The sequence below is a fragment of the Perca flavescens genome, chromosome 13, assembly GCF_004354835.1.
Source record: "Perca flavescens isolate YP-PL-M2 chromosome 13, PFLA_1.0, whole genome shotgun sequence".
Lineage (NCBI taxonomy): Eukaryota > Metazoa > Chordata > Actinopteri > Perciformes > Percidae > Perca > Perca flavescens.
The window spans coordinates 29849026-29875661 of record NC_041343.1 but is presented as its reverse complement, the minus strand read 5'-3'; the positions used below and the strand labels follow the sequence as shown (position 1 = coordinate 29875661).

General features: G+C 40.3%; 1 protein-coding gene across 5 annotated transcripts in view; it reads left to right on the top strand.

The window, feature by feature from the left end:
• sgcd (sarcoglycan, delta (dystrophin-associated glycoprotein)) overlaps positions 1 to 26636 on the top strand; it is a 323072-nt gene that overhangs the window by 224487 nt on the left and 71949 nt on the right. For all 5 annotated transcript variants that reach the window (XM_028595713.1, XM_028595709.1, XM_028595711.1 and 2 more), the window contains 3 exons: positions 3235 to 3336; positions 22389 to 22476; positions 25600 to 25719. In XM_028595713.1, coding sequence (XP_028451514.1) covers positions 3235 to 3336; positions 22389 to 22476; positions 25600 to 25719 — 310 coding nt within the window. The remainder of the gene's footprint in view (positions 1 to 3234; positions 3337 to 22388; positions 22477 to 25599; positions 25720 to 26636) is intronic.

Sequence of the window (26636 nt, the reverse complement as noted above, 5' to 3'; positions counted from 1 at the left end):
GTCTGAAAGAGTAGACGAGAACAAAATACACAAGTGTTAACTTCAAAGTGAAACATTTGACTCAGGCTTATAACATTTCTTGAAGTTTTAATTAAGTTGTTCACCATAAAAGGTCTGAAAAAGAAGCGCAGGTCAGTCAGGTGAATGGAGATATATATATATATATATATATATATATATATATATATATATATATATATATATATATATATATATATAACTGAATGATATGAATGTACATCCCTTCAGTATTGACTCAGTAAAACTACCCCAGCAGTCAATGAGAAATTGACCCACTTCTCACTTGATTTATGATCTCAGTAAACATTTTCATAATGAGTTTATGGTCTCAATCGCTAGTTTTAAGTCTTCTGCAACACAGAATGATGTTCATTTTTTTAATTATGGTCTCGTTGATTTCAAAATTGACAATAACGCAGGGAGTGTTTTAGGGCGTGGCTATGATGTGATTGACAGTCCGCAGCCTGTCTTATATGTAATATAACTATTGGATAAAGATATATTTAAAACCTAGTGAAGCTAAATCTTACCTCGATTAATGCTGGCTAGCTTTCAGCAGCAGTTGCATCCAGATTGCCAGTGAAAGTGTGTAACGTAACGTATTGTGTAAGCAGCGTTGCTAACTCTCCGCTAACGTCGCAGTCGGATACCGCCCAACAGTTTAGGGTGAAGAGCCAAAAACTTACAATTTAAATAATAATAAAAATACATAGTCTGACCAATAATCACTTATATAAATATCATTTGGCATATCTAAACCAAATCAAGAATTACCTGTCATACGACATAAGACCTTGGCTAATGTTAGCAATTAATTGCCGTTAAACAAAGAAACCGCAATTATTTAAAAAAAATTGTCAATTAGACAATTATGTAGTAATTGTTACAGGTCTATATTAAACGTAACATTTTAGATAGAATAATGCATGTATTTCCCCTCTTTTATGGTAATATTGCTCACATGATTAGCACGATAGCATACTTCTGATCTGTCTGTAATACATTGGAAATACAGTGCATTGTTCAATCTTTAAATGTTGCCCTACGGTGTTAGATTTGTCTCATTAAGTTTGTTTGAAAAGAAAAATAAGATTTCTAAACTCACAAAAACTAATTTGCAAATACACAAACAAGTTCCACAGATAAAATAAATAGCTGTAAGTGCATAACACACATTTACAGTTAAATGAAAAGCATTTGTGAACACCTTCGTAACATTTGCAACTTTCAAATCGAAGCGTACAATTGAGATCCACAAATGCCTTTTTGATTCACAGATAAAAACTAGATTCACAAATGTCCATTTGAAAGTTGCAAATGTTATGAAGATCTTAGCAAATGCTTTTTTTTAATTTGTATTGTAATGTGTGTAATGTACTTACAGATATATATTTTCTTAATTAGTGGAACTTGTTTGCGTATTTGCAGATCCGTTTTGTATTTGCTAATTCTTTTTGTGAGTTTACAAATCTTATATTTGTGTTTGTGGAATGTGTTTTTATATTTACAGTTTACACATGCACACAAACATTGTCAATTTGTTCACACACACTTAATGAGACATATCTCATCCCATATTAGACAACATATTCTTTGTATTTGATAATGAAGAATAGTACGAGCCCGGGCTGTTTGTGCATGCAATGTTTCCGCCTTGTTTGCCAATGGATCAGTTTACAATACTGATGCTAAAGTCAAGTATTTGCCAGTACTTACCATGCATTCAAAAAGATTAAGAGATTAGGGCATCTGATCAGCGTAATGACTCTAATACTATCTGTGGACAGTGTTAAGAGTGTGTTCCCCACACAGCAATCTTGCCACATAGATTACTAACAGGTGTGTGTGTTATCAAAATGCAGGTGTTAGACCCAGCCAGCGATACATGCTCATGGCTCTGCATTATTTTGGCAGGAAATACACTCACCTAAAGGATTATTAGGAACACCATAGTAATACCGTGTTTGACCCTATCCTATCAATATGGGCCAACATTTCTAAAGAATTCTTCCAGCACCTTGTTGAATCAATGCCACAAAGAATTAAGGCAGTTCTGAAGGTGAAAGAGATCCCCCACACCATTACACCCCCACCACCACCAGCTTGCCCAGTGGTAACAAGGCATGACGGATCCATGTTCTCATTCTGTTTACGCCAAATTCTGAGTCTACCATCTGAATGTCTCAACACAAATCGAGACTCATCAGACCAGACAACATTTTTACAGTCTTCAACTGTCCAATTTTGGTGAGCTTCACACAGCAGTACGCATGATCGGTCCGCGTACAGTAAAGGCAATGAATCTGTGTTACCTTATTTGACAGAAATCTAAGCATTTTCCTGTTACTTCTGACAATTTCATGAACAAAAATGTATATTATGCTTGAGGAAATGAAACCCCAATAACAATAGTTGGAATGCGGTAGAACAGCATTCCCACTAATTAATAAAACTGCGGATGTTAACATTTCAATAAATCCCAAGGAGAGTCCGGTACAGGCTGACTCTGGAGATCAAACTGAGTTTATTAGCGCTCATAATCAAGTTTATGTTCTGCTTGTTCAACGCTTTTTTGGTTAATTGCTCTTAAACACATTTGGAGAGGATTTTAATCGCTATTTATTCTCAATTCTTTTCATTTTGGTGCTGGTGATTTTCCTTTGGGGCTGGCTAAAACCTCTTGGGGGGGGTGCCAAACATTAGCCTGGCTCCGCCCTCCTATGTTCTTCCGCTCAATTTTCATTTTCCTTCAGTACTCGGTCTGGGTTTGCGGTATATTCTTTGGGTTTTCTCTGGCCAAATCTTTGCCAATCCAGTCAGCGAACAGAGGGAGTGGCTGAGAACGATTTGATTTTCCAGCTCGCTCCGTTAGTGGTGAAGGAGTTGGCTAAGGCTAACGCTAGCGATGCTAAACCGACGTCACAACCAAACGTTAGCGATTGGTTAAGGCAGATCCAGAGTGGCTCTGGGCAGATCCAATAGTTTTAAACTTCAACAGAGTACCCGCCTTCAAGGAAGTTAACACTTGTCAATGGAGAGAGGCCAGACTCTCTGGACAAATGAAATGGACCAGAGTCTGGTGGGACCAGGCTAGCCAAACATTCCTGTATGCAGGAAAAACCCTGCTTGTGTGGAATTCATGGCCAGTTGATATATACTTGCTCTAAAAACACGAGAAGAGACTAATTGTGCCTGTTTCTTTGTTTCTTACAGGATGGCATGGGCAACCTGAGAATAACCGAGAAGGGCCTGAAACTGGAAGGGGACTCGGAGTTCCTCCAACCCCTCTATGCCAAAGAAATCCACTCCAAACCAGTAAGTCACTCGCTGAAAGACACACTTACACCCTGCTTTTTTTTTTGCATTTTTAGACTGACACATTCAGGTGAAGTTTATTCAGCGTAAATTATTGTGATGCCAGATATTGTGTCTCCAAATAAAGGTGTTCCCGTTATTCAGCCAGTACTTGGTGGTCAGTTTGGGTTTGGTGTTTGTGCAAAGATGACGCCCGCCATGCTAACGATGCTTAGCTCACAACACACTTAGATAAGAAACAGTGTCCTTCATGTAAGGGCAGCCTCAGGGAGATTAGTTACGTAAAATCAATCATTAGCAGTGTATTCAGTTCAGTTTATTTAAGAAGGGGACAGTGCAGATGAATCAAACACATGATTTTACATGGGTTAAAAATGGCAGAATTAGGCTATGTTTGGATGGAAACAATCTGAAGAGAAAACACAAAAGTTGCGTTGCGTTCTCCCTTTATAATCTACGTTTAGACGAGCGTTTTGGGGGCGGGGAATCTGCGTGCATATGGTGACGCAAAAGTGTGTGAAATTCGATGCGGTATGCACACTTTTTTTGTTGTTTTCACCCGCAAGCGTATTCGTGTAAACGGGGCCTATGCCAAAAGGCTGAAGTCCCCTTGGCCTCGATGTTAAAAAAGCCTTTTTTTTAAATACAAATAAAAGGAAACAAAGACAACACAAGCAGAGCAGAACTTAGCAAACTAACTAAACGACTTTTGTCAAATCCAATGACTGTAGTTTGTCCCCATTGTCTTATTTATTTATTATTACCTGCTCTAGATTTTTCAACGTTTTAGACACAGATATGGTGATAATAATGGTCTAAAAGGATGTGAAAATGCATGTTATTTATTGAAAAAATGTCACATACGTGCATCTAAGTCTTCCACATACCTGGGGTAAAAACACTGTGTGTCATAAAGCGCTTCTCAAATGAATGCAGTTGTTACCACTATCTAAGTGTACATGACTTTCTAGCAAACACACAACAATATAATGCACTGATTGGCCACAGCAACACAACATAGGCTGAGTAGTGTAACACAGGATTAGGTGAGAGGGTGTGAAGAGACGAGTGTCTAATGACCGGGAGTGTGAATTAGAGTCCTGGAGCCTACGTACATCTTTCATAGTGGTGGAAAAAACATCAACATTTGAGTCAATCCTGTAGGGACTCGTACTGGAAACATCAAACTACAAGTGCTTCCACTCCGGCTGCATCCGCAACTTCTATCGATTTCATTACGTGTCTAAATGTTGCTCTAACAAAGCTTAAATTGCGTTTGCAGAGGGTTTAAAACCACCCTAACAGATTCTGTGGTAGGAAAGGCACTACAATACATGTTCTCGCAAAGGTAGCTGAAAGCCATTGATCCGTTTCCTGCTGCACTCAGGTTATGATGACAGCAGACTAAGCCGAGCGGCCCAAATGTACTCCTTCCACTCCTCCTGGGGGATCCTGAAGGGTTCCCAAGTCAGACAGGATATCAGTCTGTCTAGCAGTGGATATAGAAGTATTTAGATCCTAAAACCACACTGTACTTACTCTGTTACAAGTAAAAGCCCTGCAGTGAAAATGTTGCTTAAGTAAAAGGATGTGTCATCAGGAGAATGTACTTGATGCAGAAAATCATCCCATTTTAGAAGGTGTAAAGGATCCAAACAGTTGTGTGTTTAATGGTCTAATCATTTCAGCTGGACTACATGTGTTATGTGTGCAAAAATCTTTATTTTGTAAAGTAACTAGTGTCATAAACCAGGTCAAATTCACAACAAAATAAGGGAGACCACATGTAGTTGAGGATTAAATTAAAACCAATTTAACCCAAATTGAATAGTACTATGAAATAGGATAAAACATATATTTCAGTGGTATCAGTAGTGTAGTGAGTGCATGCATGAAGGGGAGTGTGTGGAAAACAAAACCGAACCCAACAGACAGGACAAACCAAACCAAAATCAACCCCTGCTGGCTGTGAGGACCGAGAGACGCTCAACTGCTCAGTTCCAGTCATCGCAAATAGGAAACAGAAGGCAATCAGGCAGGGTGGATTCAGCTGTGGCTGATCCTCCTGCCACACCTTGCCACTCGGACTGCCTCCTAATCGCCTGCAGGGGGAAAATACCCAAGAGCCACCCCCAGAGTGGGAGTAACTAAGGCTCTGTTTACACGTCCATGGTTATTATTAAAAACTAAGACATTTCCCTTTGTTTGTGCCCTTGGTTCACACGCAAACAGAGAATTCGCCTCTGAAAACGAGTCTTTCTGAAAACTCAGGCCAGAGTGGAGATTTTGGAAAACTTTGTTTGCACGTTGGCATGTAAACTGAGACAAACGGAGGTTTGGGCAGCCGAGGAAGTGAGGAAGAGAAGAGAGAGGAAGTGATCCGTTGCTGTTGTTGCTATTTTCGGGATTCTGATTGGCTAACGTGGGCTTGAGTTTCTCGTTACACCGCCACCTACAGGTTTGGCATCATCTTGACGGCATTGACGGTACCATCCATGCTGTTTTGTGTCCTTAACATTTCACAATATTCAAAGGAATACAAAATGAACATACAGAACATAACGTGACTATGCACACTTAAAAATGATCACCGGACCAACAGTAGTTAATTTGACCCAACAAGATGGGTTGATCATTTTTAACCCCACAGATGAGTTAAATATTCTACCCAAATGCTGGGTAAAATTAATTACAATTCTGGGTTGATTCAACTACATATTTGTTATATAGTGTACCCAAATGCTGGGTCAAATTAATTATAATTCTGGGTCAATTCAACTACATATTTGTTATATAGTGTACCCAAATGCTGGGTCAAATTAATTACAATTCTGGGGTGATTCAACTACATATTTGTTATATAGTGTACCCGAATGCTGGGCAAAATTAACCCATATGCCAGATTAATTCTAACACATTACAGTACAATTTAAGAAAATAAATTGCAATAAAACTGTTAAACTACAAACCTAGAACAGAATACATGCTAGATGTATGCATATATTATTTAATAAACACTTAAACAATACAAAAACAAAACAACCTAATGGAATCTTTGAAAAAAAAATATTATATCAACAATATAGTGGAACTGGTGCAGTTCATATCACTCAGGTAGGAAAACATTCAGAGCAAAACAACAATTACAAATGAACTGGCTGAACATTCAACAGGTCTATAGTGAACAAATTCAAATTCCTATTAAAAAGCTGCTATTAAGAGCCATTAGCTCTACTTGCAAGCAAGTATTCTACTTTGAATAAACTTTACCATTTTAGACCCCCCTCCTGGCATTTCACATGACCAAGTTTCAAACAACTTTGATGCAGCATCCCCATGCAGGACAAGCCTGTGCAATCTATAAAATGGAAAACACATTTTTAAAACCAATTCAATGTGGCACACTAATAAAACATTATAAACAATGCATCCTTATATGTAAGATCATATTTCCCTATACCTACCATGCCTTTGGTCATTAGGTGAGGGAACTCTTCGAGGATCTGATCAATGGTCCAATTGTTGTCCCTAATCCATTTGGCCCTGTAGACTGCTGTGTTCCGCATGTAGGTCTCTATCTGGCTGAGGGGCTGAGAATTATTTCTCAACCATTCTTTAAGCTGTGACCCACGTTTGTCTGATATGGTACATTCTGTAAAAAAGAACAAGAAAGTTGTCATTCACTGAAATATGGATGTTTTGCTTCATCAAATAATTTTTCAGTTATATTATTACCTGGTATGAGAGCCCTCATCTGGCGTTTGTGGTGGTGTCTGTGCCGTGCTCTGCGACCTGCTGGTTGATCTCAGCCGCTTCCTGACGTTCCGCAGCCTTTCCTCCAGGAATCCAATGGCCGGCTCTATTCATCTATTGGAGTCACTTTGACATATTACATGGAAGCTATTGAAAAAAAGAGGAAATTATATTTCATAAGAATTCATGTCTGAAAAGGGCTTTAGTAGCAATGCAGACTTGATATGCTGTGGATGGGAAAACATATTTCTTACCTTTTAAATCTTTCGACAAGGTCTGGCACTCTGTCATAGTGTTAATGACAAAGCTATCCATTGATCTGAAACAAACACAAAAAGAGCTTAAGCAAAGATACAATTCCTATTGTATTAAATATTCAGATATCACCATGTAAAAGCAATGCAGACTAACAGCAGAATGTAATCCAATGTGAAGATAACAGCCATTTTATTTAGCATCACAATCCTCCCTCTCTACCTATACAATTCATATGACAAATTGCATGCATGTGAATTGTTTTTACCTTTTTTACAAGAATATTTGTGGCTGCTCAAAGCATAGCCTTCAGGGCACGAGTGTCAGTACAACAGTACAGCAGTGGTTCCCAAACTTTTTATTATATATTTCTTAACCCTTAACTCAAGTGGCCCTTGTCGTTTGCCAGGCCGCCATTTTAAATAAGCATTTGTTCTTATCTATTGTGGGTCACCACATTACTTAAATAAATGCACATAAATGCATTTAGTCAGACATATCAGGTTATCTCACTGTTTTTACATACTTTAATCAGTCATACACTGTTATGCCTTCACATTTCACGTTAAAAGCTTCAGGAAAAACAAGCGCGTTCATTTATAGCCAGTTAAAATAATATAGCTAGCAAAGCAACTAACTGACAGCCTGTTGGCTAGTAAACTATCTAGCTAGCTAGCTAGCTAGCTAGCTAGCTAGATAGATAGTTTGTTAACTGGCGAATCACCTGGCTAGCTTGAAACTAGCTGGCAAATTAGCCTGGTGAACTCAATAAACATGACCATATGCCCATGGGCATTATGAACTTGTTCCCTTAATTCATTAATATAATTCAGACCAAACGGATAAGCTGTAGGCTATCCATGCTTCCATGATAACGGCTAAATGGCTAACGTTAGCTAGCTGCGTTGTTAGCCAAACTAACCAACTAGCCTCACAATATAAAGATAGTACTTTAATAGGTAACGCAACACAGACAATGTGAATTAGACATGTAGCTAGTGTACACAAACCTTTTATTATTTATTTGCCTCGTTGGATGACCAGACTGGTTCTCTGCTGTGACGAGCGCTCGGTGTGTGGACTCTGTGATGATCTGATGACGTTCGAAGCACAAACAACCCAAGTGCTGGGTCAACCGATGTATGTTGGGTTGATGGATTTTGACTCAACGCATGAGTTGCACAAAATAACCCAACTTCCATATAAATAACCCATAATGGGTAAACATTTCATAACCCAGCAGTTGGGTAGATGAAATAACCCAGCATTTTTTAAGGTGTGTGATGACAAACTAATAATAGCAAAATATATGAAGGACAGCAACAACAAAAACTGTGTGTGTCATGAACAAGGTGTGTGTGCCATTTCATGTAATAAGCAGTGACAAAGTGTCATTTTGTGTCATAACAAGACTTGTCATGCATTTTCAGCATTTATTTTTCAGCACCTGTGTTCTCGCAGGAAATATTGAGCTTTCACCGATCCAAATGCAAAGTGTTTGTTAGGAAGGGCTGGGTACCGGACTCAATACTTTTTAGGCACCGACCAAATTGCCTCTAAAGTATCGAGAGAAAAAAAAAATGCGTCTGGTGTGTAGTGTAGCCAGAGCGGCAAAGATAGGCAAGCAGACTTCTTTCTCTTTTGTACACCTAAACATTATATTTTTCCTGACCACGTGTTTGTATCAGCATGGCTTCCCTCTCCCTAAGCCACTCTCAATCATGCCTGGACTACACTACTATCTTTCAGCGGTGAGTCTACCAAACATTTCTAACTCCACCAACCGTTGGACAGAGCTAGAGTTTGCACTCATTTTACACGAAACAACGAGAACTGTATGAGGGACAAAACCTAAATCAATTAGATGGATGGATGGATGGATGGATGGATGGATAGATAGATAGATAGATAGATAGATAGATAGATAGATAGATAGATAGATAGATAGATAGATAGATAGATAGATAGATAGATACTTAGGCATCCAGTAGCTTAGACAACCATAACACAGGTAGACTGTGTGCAATGGTGGTAGTGCAAACGAGAACAGTGCAGGGATTGAACAGTGCAATAGCTTTTTATTAAATATTAACCATGACTATGAAAAGACAAGCATGAAAACCTAATAGAATTAGAATTGCTTGACAGAAAAGAAATAATATACCCCTCAAATGAACCAAATTAATCAAAACATTAACCCTCATAACTTGGTTCTGTCCAATGATGTCAGTGATGACATCATCGATACCATAAATCCACCCTGCTGCTGGGCGGCTCCTCCCCAAACATTTCTGCAAGCTGGACCAAATCAAAAAGGAACAAAGAGAAGGTGTGTATGAAGAAACAACCAACTAACTGTTCAAACCTGCAACTTCATAAATCTAACTGAAAGCACACAGTGGCACGTAACATAACTGGAGCAATGTCAAATAATATGGGACTAAATGTAAGCACAAGGGGAAGTGGTGAATGCATCACCCACTTTGTCAAAGTCTGGTCATTCAATGCCCAATTTCCATACCTAAGGAGTAAATCTCATCAGCGGACATGAGCCAATAGGCATGCGGCATGCTTCTACCAAGATTTAATAATGCTTGTGATTGGCTGTCTAACGTTACACGTTGTAGAGACAGAGACGGGGCTCACGTAGTAGTAGAGCTGAAAAAGAAATGAAATGATTTGTGCCGTAATGTTGTAATTTCTTATTATTTTATTTATTTGGGGCATTTTAGGCCTTTATTTGGATAGGACAGCTTACACTTGAAAGGGGAGATAGTAGGGGAATGACATGCAGCAAAGGGCCGCAGGTCGGAGTTGACCAGCACCAGTTGTTTAGGGGATAGCGAGCCGGGTACAGGCACCGCCAGATGACGCTCCTTTCAGGCGTCGTGGTAGTGGAGTTTAGCCAGAATAAGGGGAGTGTCCTGCGGCATTGGCAGTTAAATTAAGGCAACGACTCGTTAGGTTTTGGGAAAAGGTCGGATTTGGATTAAAATACTCCCGAGGAACAAACGAGCCGCGTTTCCTCGTTGAAAGTATTTTGTTTTTCCCGCTAAGTGAACTCCATTCTCCGGCTTGAATGCGCTGTTTTACGTTGACACCACGTTGTGCTATTTCATTCTGAGATCCATCAGTCCAAGCGATGAAGTCCATCGGTGTTTTGGCATGGCTGGCCGAGTGGCACTATGTCCATGGTGTTGGAAGGGGGATTTCATTCTTGCATGTTTTATTTCATTGTGCATGATCAAATCCCCCTCCCTCTGCTTTTTTCACAAATCGCACCCTATACCCAGCCCTATTCTTAGGGCCCTCTGTTCTTTCTGCAGTACTTAGTACAGCTACAGGAGGAATATCCAAGCCTAGAGATGTCAGAGAAATGGACAGATATGCACGATAAGTTGATATGCACTCTCTCCCTCTGTCTCATCTACTCAGGCTGTAATAAAAGCTGTGTTGCAGGTAGTGGACAGATGGCTTGATAATGCAAGAGAGTGGCAGCAGCAAATCTCTGCTGTCTAGGACCTGACACAGCAGGGAGATTAAGAGAGAGCGAGAGAGAGCAGAGTAAGGGTGGAGATGAAGATGAGGAATGGGAGAGAAGAAGAAGTGGTAGTAATAGAGACAGAAACAGGGAGACAGATGAACGAGGACTGAATTAGAACGAGAGGAATGGGAAGCCAGTGAGTATACTTTGACAGGCGTGCAGGGAGTGGCCAAGTTCAACACCAACTCAAACAATCACGACACACTCAGTGTGATATAACGGCACTGTAAAATAGTCAGAAACATTCACAAACCGTACAAGAGGCCGCTATGAATTACTGCACATTTCTAGTGCATTAATTTGACACTACATTTATATATCAATATATTCAAAAATATTGAAACAGGCCGATAATACTGAGATATTTATTTAGCACATTAAAGAGAGCTGGAGGCTGTTGTAGTCATTGCTTATAATATAAAATTGGATTAGACAGACTTTTATTGATCCCAAATTGGGAAATGTCAGTGCTACAGCAGCAAAATATCAGACACACAGCAGACATACAGAATATACAAGAAATAGTAAATAGGATAGAATACAAGAACAATTAAAGCCGCAGGCAGCGATGGACGGGCCCTCGCGCCTCTGTGCGCGTCGGGGTTACCGGCGGACGCCGCTCCTTGCGACCGTGCATTTGCGCAGCACTCAGACGCCGCAAATCGTCACCAATGAAAAGGGAACTCCCCGCCGAGTTCAACGATACCTCACACAAGATTCTACATCATGCGGTTCATTAGCTGTGAAAGGGGGCGTGGCCAATGCATAGGTGACGGGTCAAACCATCACCAATTAAAAAGGAACTCTCTGCTGAGTTTAATGATACCTCACACAAGGGTATACATTAAAGGGTTCAGATTTTATGAAAGGGGGCAGGGCTTAGGCATAGGGGGCGGGCCAAACCATCACCAATGAAGAAGGAAGTCTCTGCTGAGTTCAATGATACCTCACACAAGGGTCTACATCAAAAAGGTAATTAGTTATACAAGGGGGCGTGGCTAAATCTTAGGGGGCGGGTCAAACATCACCAATGAAGAAGGAAGTCTCTGCTGAGTTCAATGATACCTCACACAAGGGTATACCTTAAATGGTATGAATGGGGGCGTGGCTTAAGCATAGGGGGCGGGCCAAACCATCACCAATGAATAAGGAAGTCTCTACTGAGTTCAATGCTAAATCTTAGGGGGCGGGTCAAACCATCACCAATGAAGAAGGAAGTCTCTGCTGAGTTCAATGATACCTCACACAAAACTCTACGTTAAACTGTTCAAATGTTATGTAAGTGGGCGTGGTTAAAGTATAGGGGGCGGCTCAGTATCACATGTAGACCACACATTCTGAGTTTCGTGTAAATCAGATGGTTTGTCATATAAGGCGCATTTCCTGTGGCCAGGGGGGGGTGCTATGACCAAAAGTCAATTTTGGCCTGTAGGTGTCCTCAGGCCTGGACCCTTGTCCATCGTGAGAAATTTCGGGCAGATACGACAACGTACACTCAAGTTACAAAAACTTCTTTGTTCATCGCTAAACACTCAAAATGGCCGCCACGCCACGCCCACACCATGTGACGAAAAGTTTTTCTTTTAATAACTTTTCATCGTTAAGGTATTGGGATGGTACAGACCAAGTTTGAAGTCCATCGGATGAAATCTCTAGGAGGAGTTCGTTAAAGTACGACATGTGGAAATGGCCAAAATCGCACTAATGTCAAACTTTGAAATCAAAATGGCGGACTTCCTGTTGGGTTTAGGGTATGGCTCTAATGACGTTTTTTGTACATCTTAACATGTTACATATGTCTACCATGTTTCGTGAGTCTACGTTAAACGCACTACAGGGGCTCAGTTTTCTTAACTTTCTAGGGGGCGCTAGTGAGCCATTTTTGTGCGCCTATTCCAGAAACCCTTAAAATACGTACATTTTCACCAAACTTGATGCGGCTGCCAAATTAGGTGAGTTTTTGAATATGTTAAGCCCCTCAAAAAGCCAATTCATTTGACGGGAAAAAGAATAGAAAAAGAAAGAAAGAAAGAAAGAGAGAAAAAGAAAGATACAATAATTCCTTCAGTTTCAATAGGGCCTTCGCCGCTGTCGGCGCTCGGGCCCTAAATAAAAAAAAAAAAAAAAGAAATTAAAATTTAAAGGAAAGAATGAACAAACGTTACAAGTTGGGAATACAAATGTAAAACTACTTAAATGGGGTCAGCCATATGTTCCCACAGCCCTATGTTCCCACATTTCTAAGATTTTTCTTAAAATTAGACCCTATGTTAGGGTTAGGGTTACATTCCATCTGTAGTCAATTGCTATTGAATAATAGGTTGGGTGTAATTGGCTACCAAATTGGGAGAAAGGGGGATAAAATCTGATACAAATTTATGAAAAAGGAACTGTGGGAACATAGGGCCTAATTTTAAAAAAAATTCTTAGAAATGTGGGAACACAGGGCCTAATTTTGGAAAAAATCTTAGAAATGTGGGAACATAACAGCTATGATCTTACAGACACAAACCAGCACCTGGTCAGTGCTGTTGTCGGAGAAACAACCCAGATGGAACTAAATGTTGTGTTAACTTCAAACTGGTAAACCTCGTGGTGCCTTCAAAGTTATTGTAAAAAACCCTTTTCTCATCTGTTTGTCGTTTAACAGAAAATTTTATTTCATTAATTTCATTTATCATTTAAATTCCCCCTTTTTGTGCTGAAAATTCGAAAATAGATCTGATCCGTGACTCTTGCACCCCTATTTAAGAGGGATGGGAAATGAAATTGCAAGCCATTCTCTCATTGTTCATTATTAAAATGTGTGGTATAGTACATATGAAATGAATTGCTATAAATATAGGCAGTTTAAAACATGGTAACTGTATTGTCAACCAAAAGCTGATGCCCGGTTGCCAAGCCGGCAACCACGATAGATAGATAGATAGATACGTTATTGATCCTCAAGGGGAAATTCAAGATCCCAGTAGCTTAAAGACATCCCACACAACATAAACATACACCAGTTAGCTTGGAGCCCTGCTAATAAATAAATCTCAAATAAATTTGAAGAATAGAATGGAGATGAATCGAAAAAGCGACTCATGTTATAAAAAAAAGGGTAAAGAGGAAGTAAGAGGGGAGATACAATAACTCGAGCTGAGGGAAAATTGAAAAGGCAGAAAGGCCAGAGAAAGGGATAGAGGGCTGGTACTGTAGCTTAAGCAGTGGAGGCGAGAGGAATAATACCAACCAAGAGGTGATGGCAAAATACAATTGGTCAGTCCAGGAGAGGATAGGAAGACAGATTTGAAAAAAAATAAAACCGAGAAAACCCCCCCGCTGTGTGTTGCAGTTATTCCACTGTTAATATGATTGCAGTCTGGTCTCTGTGTATTGCCCAATACTTCCTGTCTCTTTCCTATTCCTCTCAATGTCACTTGTATTTTAGCACTCTATCTTTCTCTTAGTTAAGCTGTGTTCAGTTCAGAATTGGGACATTTGTTACCACATTGTGATAGAAAAGCTTGAGCTAACAAGATTCACAAAGCGACCATGACAGGCTATAACTATGGATTAGTTCATATGAAATGGAATGATACAGATCAATCACATCACCTAAAGTAACTGTTGAACACAGTTTCGCTGCTAAAGAGCCAGATATGTCATCTTTAGGAGTCAGTGGAGACCAAAAGAGAGCTGAAAGGGGAGTAAGTTATCTCAGGACACTTTACAGATTACAGATTGGGTCTAGACCCTACTCTATAATTTTAGACCCAACAAATCCCCACCACCACCACCCCCCAAGTGCATCCATTTATCCATTTGGTGCAATGGCTGTGTGTGAAGCTGATAATATGTCAGTGTTGTGTTCACCGCTTGTTTCTGCTGCCCCCAAATGCCAAGAAATTCAGTTATAAACCAGCGTAATGATGCCACATTTTAATCCTTATGATCTTGCTGCAAGTCATTTTTTACCAGTAATTTATTTTTGTCTTGAAATTGTGTCGGACCTACAATCAAACAACCCAGCTTGCAGGGATATTAAAATGCAACACGTTTTGTGGTTTACTTGATAAATAGCTTACTTGGTGTCAGTATAATGTACACAAACACAGAACAGCTCATAGTAACCTATTTGGTTCCTATCAATAACCACAAAAACATTTTCTTAAGATAATGATTGACCCCTTTTTGTTACTGAGCTGCTTAAAACTAAAAATATTTTCTTTTTCTTTTAGAGTTTTACTTTAATATTTAATTTCCCAACCATCGGAAATGTTTTTTAATTGTCACAAGTATTAACGTTCACGCGTGGGTTGTCAGTCACCCATCAAAACGCTACGGGCGAGAGAGGGGATCTGCAGGTCTGCCCATAGAAATCCGTGTATCTTTCGTTTTTCAAAATAAAAGACTTGTTTTTGCAATACTTGTTTTCAAAACCAAAATTAATTATTATTAGTTTGTTTTGCGGGGCTTCTGTTAGCGTCCTTGTAGAGATCGCTTCTGGGTCACGCAATTTAAGTCAGTTGAAAATGTCTGAAATTGTTTTTCTTTCCGGTTTTCATTCAAGCACTAAATCGGAAATTGGAAAAACAAGTTCCTTTTGGTTTTGGAATCGAGTATTGAGAAAGCAAGGCATTTTTTCTTTCATTTTGATAAACTAATGAACGGTGGCTCCGTGGTTTACGGTGGCTCAGTGGTTAGCACCGGGTGCTCCGGTTTCTTCCCACCATAAAGACATGCATGCTAGGACTACAGTTGAAAATTAGCCAATTGGCTAACACTGGCGCATTTACAGAAATGTTCATTAATGTGCACTGTCCTAATCAAATAAACACATACACAATGGTACACTGATTCCATAGCCACTTTATAATCCGCTGGCCCAAGCTGAATTCCTGAAAAAGCCAACGTATTGCTCCCAAAATGTGGTCCTTTAGCTCCACTTCCTGATATTTAATTTAAGTGAGTTTTTGTGTAGTCCTCGGAACAGCTCTGCCTCCGAGAGATATCTTCTAAAACTAACTCCAATCCACATATTCCTCCAAGTGTCTCATCTAACGCCTCCCTCTTTTTCTCACTCGGATTCCTCCCTGTGTGAGAGGCGTCCTGCTGGGAGAAATATAGTCTGTTGCATTAGTAACGATGTGAAGGGGGAGACGGAGTGGATCAAACAACAAACTAAACACATGTACTGTACACAAACATCCCCGAAAGACTTCTGCTGTAGCCTCTCTGAGGCATTTCAAGAGACGGTAGCAGAGAAAATAACTGTGCAGAGAGATGGAACGATAGGGTGGCTGCTACGAAACATAACACACTTTATGCATTATGCGACCTTAGTAGCACAATATGGACTGTCCCATGTTTCTCATCAGATCATGAATTAGATAGATAAATAGATACTTTATTCATCCCGAGGCAAATTTTATAATTAGATGGGTTGTCAGGAAAAGGGGGTAGTGACTGGTAAGTCAGATTATAGATGCATGTGCAGTGTTTTCCGTAGGTTTGTGGAAGACTTAGGTGGACGTGTTTGGCGGAAGGGTTTAGGGGTCCTGTCTATTTCTCAATAAAAGAAATATGAAATTTCACATCATTTTGGACCCCTATCATTACTACAATATCCGTGTCTAAAATGTTGGAAAAGCTAGAGCAGATGATAAATAAATAATACTCAAAAAGCTTGAAGACAAAACTTGCTAAAGAAGTCCACTGGGGACCAACTACAATCATTAGATCTAAAAAAAAAAGAATTAATTTAGTTATTTGCAATGCTTAGTTTTGATGATTTTACATACATAGATGGATGGATAGATGGATAGATAGATAGATAGATAGATAGATAGATAGATAGATTTTTTTATTGACCCCAAAAAATTGTATATAATGGTGTTGCAGCAGCAAAAATATCAGACACACAGCACACATACGGAGTATACATTAAATAATAGGAAACAATATACATTAAATAATAATTGAATACTACACAAGCAATATTTAAAATATATACAATTTGGAAATAAAATGTACAACTGATTCAACAGATATAGATAAAGTTAATGTACAAGTTGGGGAGTAAAAATGTACAACTGTTTCCCTAGTAAAGATTTCCATGTGGCTTAGGTTGTGCCCAAAACGGCTTGGGTGCTGCTTATAAAGCCTTAAAGCCTTAAGTGGTCAAAATGAGAAAATGAATGGCAAACCTTGACCTACTGTATCTCCATAGCGCTGTGGCGTTGGGAGTATGGTCTGGCTACATCGCTTATCTATTCTGAGATAGGGGGAAAAGAAAATGCTCTGACTTGTTTGTATTTCTTTTAAACCAATCACAATTGTCCTCGGTGGCGCTAAGACTGGGATGCAGCAACGGTGCTGTTGTAAACTAGACAGCAGAGATAGCAGAAGGGGAAGTACACACGCCGGATTTATTACTAATTATAATAACACTTTGGCGGACAATGGTCTGGGGGCATGGTGGACATACAAAGTTCACAACTTTAATCAGAATCAGATTTATTGGCCAAGTGACTTGACTTTGGTAGGTGTTAACTCTCTATGCATTCAAGAAATAGACACGTAGTAGTAACATACTGTACAATAGAGACAACAATATACATATAGGCACATATCAACATAATATACAAAATACAAATATACAAATAAAACAGAATATCCAGACACATGGAGTGGGATGTAAAGTGCAAAAAGTAGTAGTTAAAAGTAGCGTGCAAGATGCATATGGAATGGTAAGTATGTGAAGTGCATGAGTGGCCAAAGTGGGGATGACCCCACTTAATTCAAGTGATACCAAGTGTAATCCAGAAGATCCAACGTCCTGAGTCCTGCGTCCAGAGGTTAGGGAAAGATCGTGGTTTCAGTTGAATGTGGACAAAAGTAAACATGTCCTGCCTCTCGTTTCAATTCAGTTCTAGGAATACAAATTAGGAACATTGTCAGTGAATGCCTTACATGCCTCACGCTGCACTCCATGCCCATGAAGACATGCATGCTAGGTAACTAGGACTGCAGTTGAATATCAGCCGGCAGGCTAACACTGGCACATTTACAGAAATGTTGATCAATGTGCATTGTCCTAATAAATACATCATAAATGGTTTGCAGATTTTGTATGAGCTGAGGTGAATGAATGAATAGATTGACTGATATCGGTTTTGTCAAACTGCCCATTTCTGCTCCCTGTCCTCTGTTGGCCGGTTAGACATATTTTTTTTAAGTTGCCCATCTTTTGTCCTGTATTGATGTCGGCACAGCTGCAGGTAATGACAGCTCGCGAGTTAGCAGTGACTCCTCAGCAACCTGACTGAGGCGCTGCTTGGAAACTAAAGGCCCCTAAACACTCAATGAACTGCTGCTGCAGGTAAATTTGACAATCATGAGAGAAATGTGATGAAGTTGTTGCTTGTAAATCCAAAAATGGCACGTACATACCCCATTGGGATGTCTAAATCCATTGTAAGCACCAACCCTAAACCAAAACGTATTACTTATTTCTCTATTTACATTGTAGTGTAAACATTGTTCAGTTCGCCAGGCATTTATCTCATTATTTGCCATGCTTCAACATGGTTATTAAGCAGTCAGAAGGTCTGCTCATTCACACCTAAATTCAAACCCATCGGGTACAGATCTCCGTTATATATGGTTTACGGAAACAGAAGTCTTATTTTCCTAAAACGAGTGGGGGAAAAAATACATTGTCAGAGCTTTGCTTTATTACCTTTCTTACATATATGTAAAGTTCATTTGGAGAGTGTGTTTGTCATGCGCGATCCGTTCTGCACATGCGCAAAATGTTCGCGCATGCGCTGTTGGACGAGGATTCACGACACTCCGTGATCTGTTCCACGCTTCTGGTCGACAGCCAAGCTAACGTTAGTTTAGCTAACAGCTAATTCGGTTAACCGCTAGCTGAGACAGCATGTAATAACTTTAAAAGACCCTCAAAATAAAACTTGAAAAAATAAACGTTAACATATATAACCGCTGTTACGCCAGTTCTACTTTACTTGTGCTCATTTAAAATACAATCACTCAATACTTGTCTTTATTGTTATTACTGTAAAGTCTTAATTTAGCTGTAGCATGCTTTTCCCATTAAGTTTGACTTAACGTTATTTTAGATTGAATCTAGCTGTCAGCTAGCGGTTAGCCGAATTAGCTGTTAGCTAAACTAATGTTAGCTTCCCGGCGGAGGCTAGCCATAGGCTAGCGTGGAACAGATCGTGCAGGTCGTATCCTCGGTAAAACAGTATTATCTTGCGCATGCGCAGAACGGATCATGCAGGCGGAACGGATCGTGTACCGACAGGGCCCACGGAACAATTTCATGAAATTAACACGGCCCCTTAAATTAAGGAAAAGGTCGTGGCGGGTCAACGGGACGGTTGGGTTTAGGAAAACAACAACGGGCGGTTGAGTTTAGGAAAACAATAACGGGACACGGGACAACAACGGGGACGGTTGAGTTTAGTAAAAGAAGAATGCAACAGTTCGGTTTAGGAAATGTAACACGCGGGACAGGATCCCCGGTCTCCTGGGTGAAAGTCCTGTGTTGTTTGACCCATCCACCCCCACCAACAAACCTCCCTATGCGGATTTTCGGGCTTTCATACTACTCGCTACCGTACCGCTTAATGCTACATCATCTTCTCATTGACTTTACTTTGGCATTGTTTGCCGTGGTGGCCATACGGAATTTTCACACATTCCGCGTAATGCACTGTTAACAGTTTGTGATCATTTCACAGAATTCTGTGAGACCAGGCTGGTTGTGGTTTTTGGCAGCTTTTCAATCGGCGTACAGTTGCATTCCTTTTTGATTTCCAGCCCTAATGTACATGTAACTGTAGTTATGAGGAAGCTTTAGTTGGATCCCAGTAGCTTTTAGCAACTCTGTTACTCAAAAGCTGGGGCATTTACATTATACACTCTGGGCTCTGTGTGCTTGAAATAAATGTAGGTAAAACCAAAAAGCTTCTCTTACAGTAACTTTTAACAACCATTTAGAAATTGTCCGTAACTTATCAGAAAACATTCTAAAACATTTTAAAAGCTGCGCAGGGATCGTTCCTCCTTAGTTTATTGATTTTCGAGAATGGCAAGCATACTTTGGTCATGGTGAATAAGTAACTGGCCCGTAAGTAAGTGCTTTTGTTTGAATTTCAACAACAAAACTAACATAAAATGAACCGTGCTGCTACAGCGCCTTGGTGATAACAGAATTGTTTAAGTCACACACACACCTCAACCTTTAAAGACGAAGTGGACTTGTCAAAGCTGACGTGTTCAAATGACTCCACAGCTAATGCTAATGGATTTAGCCGCACTGCAACACCTTCTGTTTATCAACTATTTTCAAACTTCTTTTTAGTTTTAACAGTCGGGTCACACCACATTCTTATTGTGGGAGTTTATTTCTTGCATATCATAGATTTGGTGTATATACTGTGAGAACTTCAATAAGTTTAGCTAGAGCCATAATGTTATCAGCATTATACACACAAGGCATATCCCCTCCTCAGCTGCGAGCGCAGCACAATGGTCAGGCCGTTATCTCTAATTAAGAAGTTGACTGAGGCATGAAGATTAGTCGGGCACAGAAAGAGCAGAGTGTCCAACGTGATCAGCATTACAGATTGGTGCAGGGCACTCTGGGAAATGGAAGTTATCAAACAGAGCAGGAGGCTGAAGTGTGCAGAGCACTTGGACACTTATGGTGTGTGTGTGTGTGTGTGTGTGTGTGTGTGTGTGTGTTTTGAGTTTGTGTGAAGCTGTTACACTTTTGTTTGCATGTGTGTATGTGCTCCGGTATGTTTTAAGTATTACAGCTGGCTCAGCCCGTGTAAGCCCAACCACCAAGTCAGCACTGGTGCGTAGCAATCAGGTGATCCGTTTGAAACTGTTGACGCACACACATAGGGTTTACACATAGGGCACGTCCCAGGTCCTTGAATTGCAACTACGGTTCCTTCACTTGCTTCCCTTCCTCGCGTCTTAGTCCTTCCCACCGAGGAAGCACGCAAGGAGAGGGGAAACGAGAAAATGTGTTTCCAGGGCAATGATACGTCTTTTCCTCTGAAGCGTCGCAAGGATTCGTTAGGCGTATGGGCCGAGGTAGCAACGGCGTTTAGCTGCACGGCTTCCCAGAAGGCTGCTCTCGTGCATCCTCGCTCGTAGCTCCTCGAGAGATCTATCCTCGATCCTAGCTCCTCAGGGCAGAAATTAAAGCTTTAAGACGGCCTTCACAAGGGCGGACCAGAACGACTTCCAGTTCAAGCAAGGACTGAGGAGCTATCAAATAAGAGACCTGGGATACCACCAGGATGTCACAAGTAGAACACAACCGTAAAAGATAACGAGGACTAAACGTAGCGCCTCGGTGAGGCTTTGCACAGCTAAATGCTAACATCAGCATGCTAACCTGATCGCAATACCAATGCCAACATTGTTAATGATGTTAAGCATGTATTATATGTACCACGGTCACCATCTTTCTTAGTTTAGCATTTGCTCATTAACACCAAACACAAAGGACACCTGAGGCTAACGTCATTTAGCAGGCATTTGATGGTGCTGAAGGAAATGTCAAGGGATCCAGTTATAATGCACCCTAACCCAAATTTTCCACTAGGCGATGTCATGGTCAATGTAAGGGTTACAGCTTGAACACACTGGGTGCGCAGCATTGATATGTGCCTGATTGTACGCCTGGCCATTCATACCGGACGCGTCTTTCTACACGCTAGTCACAAAGCGATCCTTCTCCTCTCGGCTCTCTCTCTCTCTCTCTCTCTCTCTCTCTCTATCCACGATAGACCTTTTTCACGGCCGACATGTTGACATGTGACAGTAGGAAAAGCACAGGTGTATTCAAACCTATTACTGATGGCTGCATTCCACTTAGGAGAGGTCCTGGTATTAAACCATTACTGATGGCTGCATTCCACTTAGGAGAGGTCCTGGTATTAAACCATTACTGATGGCTGCATTCCACTTAGGAGAGGCCCTGGTATTGTGCATGCTGACTCACTGAAATAGTTTACTGGGACACTTGATGGAACTGAGCCATCATTAAGTAAAGTGTCCGGCTGCACTGTGGTCTTCCCTATCGCTGCCGCGTGCCCGGTATGAATAGACAGATTGGGTAACATGGGTAGCAAAATAAAAATAGCTGCGCCACGCTGCCATACGGTGTGTTTTGGCTGTTAATGTCATATAAATACCCTGTATTTACACTGTAACCACATGTCAATCAGGGTCTTCACAATTACCCTCTTGAACAAACAAAAATACCCATTCAGTTGGCTGTGTCCCATTAAAGAAAAGTCTGTATCTAATGTTTTGTCTTCAACAGGTGATGTTTTTTACTTTTTTTTTTCTCCGCAGTAGTCATACGTGTTTTAAAAAAAAAAAAAAAAAAACCTGCATCAATGATTTCAATTACCATTGCACCACAGACTTAATGAATAAACTTCCGTCCATCTCTTCGCAGGGCCGGCCTCTGTTCCTGCAGTCATCCAGAAACGTGTCGGTCAATATCGTCAACAGCAACAACCAGCTGCTCACGCAACTTGTAACAGGTGAGCCGTGCTGTAGCATGCTTTTATGTGGTTTATTGATGTTTTCTGTTTTTTCAAAAGCATCAAACCTGACAAGACTGATGACATCAGCTGCAACATATACTGTATACCAGTGTTTCTCAAATTGGGGTACGCATACCCCTAGGGGTACTTTGTAGCACTGCAGGGGATACGTGATTTTTATTTTTTTTAAATATGTTAATTTAATAATATCATGCATTATTCCCTTAAAAAATTATACTATAATAGTAAATTAATTTAGTAATGTATTTTAAATGTTTGAAGTAAATGAAAAACATTTAAATGTTTTTCAGTTACAAAGTTGTTTTGTAGTCAATCCGACAGGGGTGGTGCAGTGCTGTAATGTACCTCTTTATACAGGCTTTTTTTTTTCCAAAAAAATGATTTGCGCTGGTCAGGGGGTACTTGGCACAGAGACTATTTCACAGGGGGTACATTATTTTTGTTTTTGTTTTTTTGAGTACTTTATTTATAGATTTTCAAATTACAAAACAAGAAACCACAAAGATACAATGTATTACAAACCCGTCCCAACCCACCCACCAAGGCTCAACCAAAAAATAAAATAAAAAATAAAAAGTGGTAGGTACACAAAATATAGTTACTGTACTAATATAGTTCCTGTACATCACTTTACATTGCTCAGAGGGAATATTATGCAGCATTATACCACATATATCCTTATACCGTACATCAATAGACCAGTTGACAGAACATCCATGTGCAAAGGAGAATTACATCATGTGAGGGATACACTTTCAACAAATTCTATAAAGGGGGCCCAGGTTTTACATTATTGAAAAAAGTTTGAGAACCACTGCTATATACGAAACGTGGAATGTTCCGCTGGTCTTGAAAGAGATTTTCTTCCCTTGTCCTTGCACATTTCTTATGTTTTTTTGGCCACCTGTGTATGATGAGGCTTCTGGGAACATTGATCATGATATCCCCTTCACAGATTGTTTCATTTGAGGCCTGGCGAGGTGAAACTGTCCTGTATTTTACATTTACACCAAGATTTAAGAAACCTCGAAGGGAAAAGAAAACCCAGACTTTTTGTATGAGATATGTTATTTGTCATAATTTTAATCAATGTGCGATTTTAGAGTTAACTTGGGACCCTTTGAGGTGTCCAGACTCTCAGGTCGGGAACCACAGCTCCAACTATCAGGAGTCACTGCCCCGTTTTTTTTTTTTCCAGCATATTGTTAGCGTTGAACATTAAACATTGACACATCATAAATTCTTTCTCTGTTCGCCTATATCTGTGCCAGCAGAGGCCTCAGTTGGCCCACCATAACTCTGCGATCGCACTTTCTCCTTTACATTCCCCCATTCTCCACCCTGTCACACTCTAATAGAGTTGGCAGTCTTCTGTGAATGGAAATCACTTTGTGTAAACATGCACAGGAAGTGTCTCTCACGTTTAAAAAGTGGGCTGACATTTGCCTTCTGGGTCTGAAGAGGAGGAAGACTAAGTCTGCTCGGATGTTTCTCTTAGACTAAGCGGCATTCATGAAAGGGGAGGAACTTCACATCCCAGATGGAGAGTGACAGAATTAATTGCGCGCATGTCAGTCATCACCCCAGCGCAAGTGTTTTCTGCCACTGCATGAGACAAAGCAATTTGAGTTGGACGGAGTTGTCTACATTTTCTATTTCTTGTTTGTCGTGACACCACTCTCAGTTTGGGCGGCTCGGATTGGAGTATTTTCCTGCAGACCTTCAGCGAAATGTCGTGTTGGGACTATCTTTCACCAACAGGTCACATCTGGACAAAATATTTAATCACACCGCTCCAGATTATTTGCTTTATTCTATTTGTCTCATTATTTTTGTTACTTATGTTTTTTTTATTGATTCAGAAGTGTTGACTGACAACTTTTTGAATGCCGTCAGACTTCAGTTATTGAAGTCTAAAGTGTCAAGAGATGAACTCACAGAATGTACACAAACATTTAGCGCTTTCATTATCCTTGTTTCCAGCTGCAGCAGGCACGAAGAAGCTCTAATAAATCTACTTTGCGTTACCTGCCCAGCACGAAATGGCCGACAGACTTGTTTTTATCTGGTGGAGAGCAAAACAGTGCTAAAAGGAGAAACTATTTGCTTCCACATAATCGCCCAACAAGTCCTCCAAACCATACGACGATAGAGGTTGTTGATATCTACCGACTAATGCAACCCACAGGAGCCTTTTTTATAAATTAGTGCCCTTAGCGGTGACAGGAAATACGACCCACAGAAGCGTTTCCCGTCGTCATATTTAAACGACAGAACGTAATGGTTGCGGTTTTTAACACATCGGTAACATTGCGAAACAGTTATGTTTTAAGGTTAAGTTTAGGCACAAAAACTACTTGGTTATGTTTGGAAAAAGATTGTGTTTTTTTTTATTAAAATACGACGTTATGTTACTTGATTCCCGGTTACGCACGTGACACAGACCATGACATAGTTCTGTTTCTTCCTTTTAAAGTAAAAAAAAAAAACTTACCGTTAACTTTTATTTTCAATTGGGACATGGACCTTGGTCTCCTGGGTGAATATCCTGTGTTTGTTTGACCCATCCACCACCCCAACCTGCGTCCTCAAGGCGAATATGGCTCTCTTATGGGTTAATGGTTAATGGGTTAAGGTTATAATATGTCAGTGTTTACACGGTTTGCAAGAAAACCAAAAACTTTGAATGTACACTTTGATGTATGTCTGACCAAAATGATGATGTTACTCAGCACTATAGTGCCGGTGGCCTGCCTATCTTTATTCATAGTTGGAAGTTGTAACAGTTTATTCAGTTGACACTTCCTGGCGAAATACTATGGACCTCTTTGGCTTTAACCCGAACACATTGTTTTTTTAATATTCAGCATTCTTATGAATGACACCAAAATTAATAAAAAAAAAAAAAGTATGATGGGGGTCTGGTTCCAAAGTAATGTTGGGGTATTCTTTTGCTTAAGTCAGCAGGGCCTGCAGGACACCTTGAATGTCTTCCACCTGGATGTATTTTAAATGTTCAAATACCAAGTGGATTCAGTAAGAAATCAGCTGCAGTCGCTCCTCTTTGATGTCTCCTCTCTTTCTGTGTGTGCCAATCAGGATCCAGTGGATTTAAAGCACGAGGCAAGATGTTTGAAGTCAAATCCACCTCCGGGAAGCTCCTCTTCTCCGCCGACGAGCAGGAGGTGGTGGTGGGTGCCGAGAGGCTCCGAGTGATGGGTGAGTGATCAGCTGACGCGTATGGAAGCTGACCGGCTGTCAGGATCCAAAGTGTGAAATGATGGGGCATACTTGTATCTGATGTTGGTGATGCTTCTGACAGGTGACAATTTTTTTACTGACCGTATTTGTAGATAGATCGTCGTTGCTGTGACTTTTGGTTCCTGTTTGGTTGCGTTGCCCCCTTAATATTAAGCCTCGACGCCCCCTAACTGTAGCAAATAGTTTTACCCAAGCACAGCTGAAATTGATAACCTTAACGATGGCCATCAAGTGTCAAGTGTCCCAGTAAGCTATTTCAGTGAGTCAGCATGAACAATACCAGGGTCTCTCCTAAGTGGTTAATGGTTTTGAACACACTTGTGCTTTTCCTACTATGACATGTCAACATGTCTGCCGTGCAAAAAAGGTGTATTTAGCCAAAGGCATCTCCGTGCACACCAGTGTTTTTAGCTCCAGTAGAAGAACTAATCTCCGTTTAAACTAACACGGCCCAAACCAAAATATCTCTATATTTAATTATGACTCATAATTGGTCATTAGACCAAGTGGAAATTCTCACTTATTCTGACGTTCCATCACTCACCTATTCCAACTGGAGAAGTACATACACATACGCCCAGACACACACACACACACACACACACACACACACACACACACACACACACACTCACTGCACTCATGTAACTGCTGATGTGCCAAACTGACATACAATAAATGCAAAGTAGAATAATCTAATGCTTATATTAGCATCATAAGCAGTGTGTGGTGAGGAGAGCAGGGTTCAGATCTGTGCACGTAGCTCTCGTGTACGAGACGAGCAAGATGACAACTAGCAAGACAGGATGATGTTTTAAGCTTCAGTTTTGTTTTTGGAGATAGAAAATGAAAGCTTAGCGAAGACAGTGATGGTG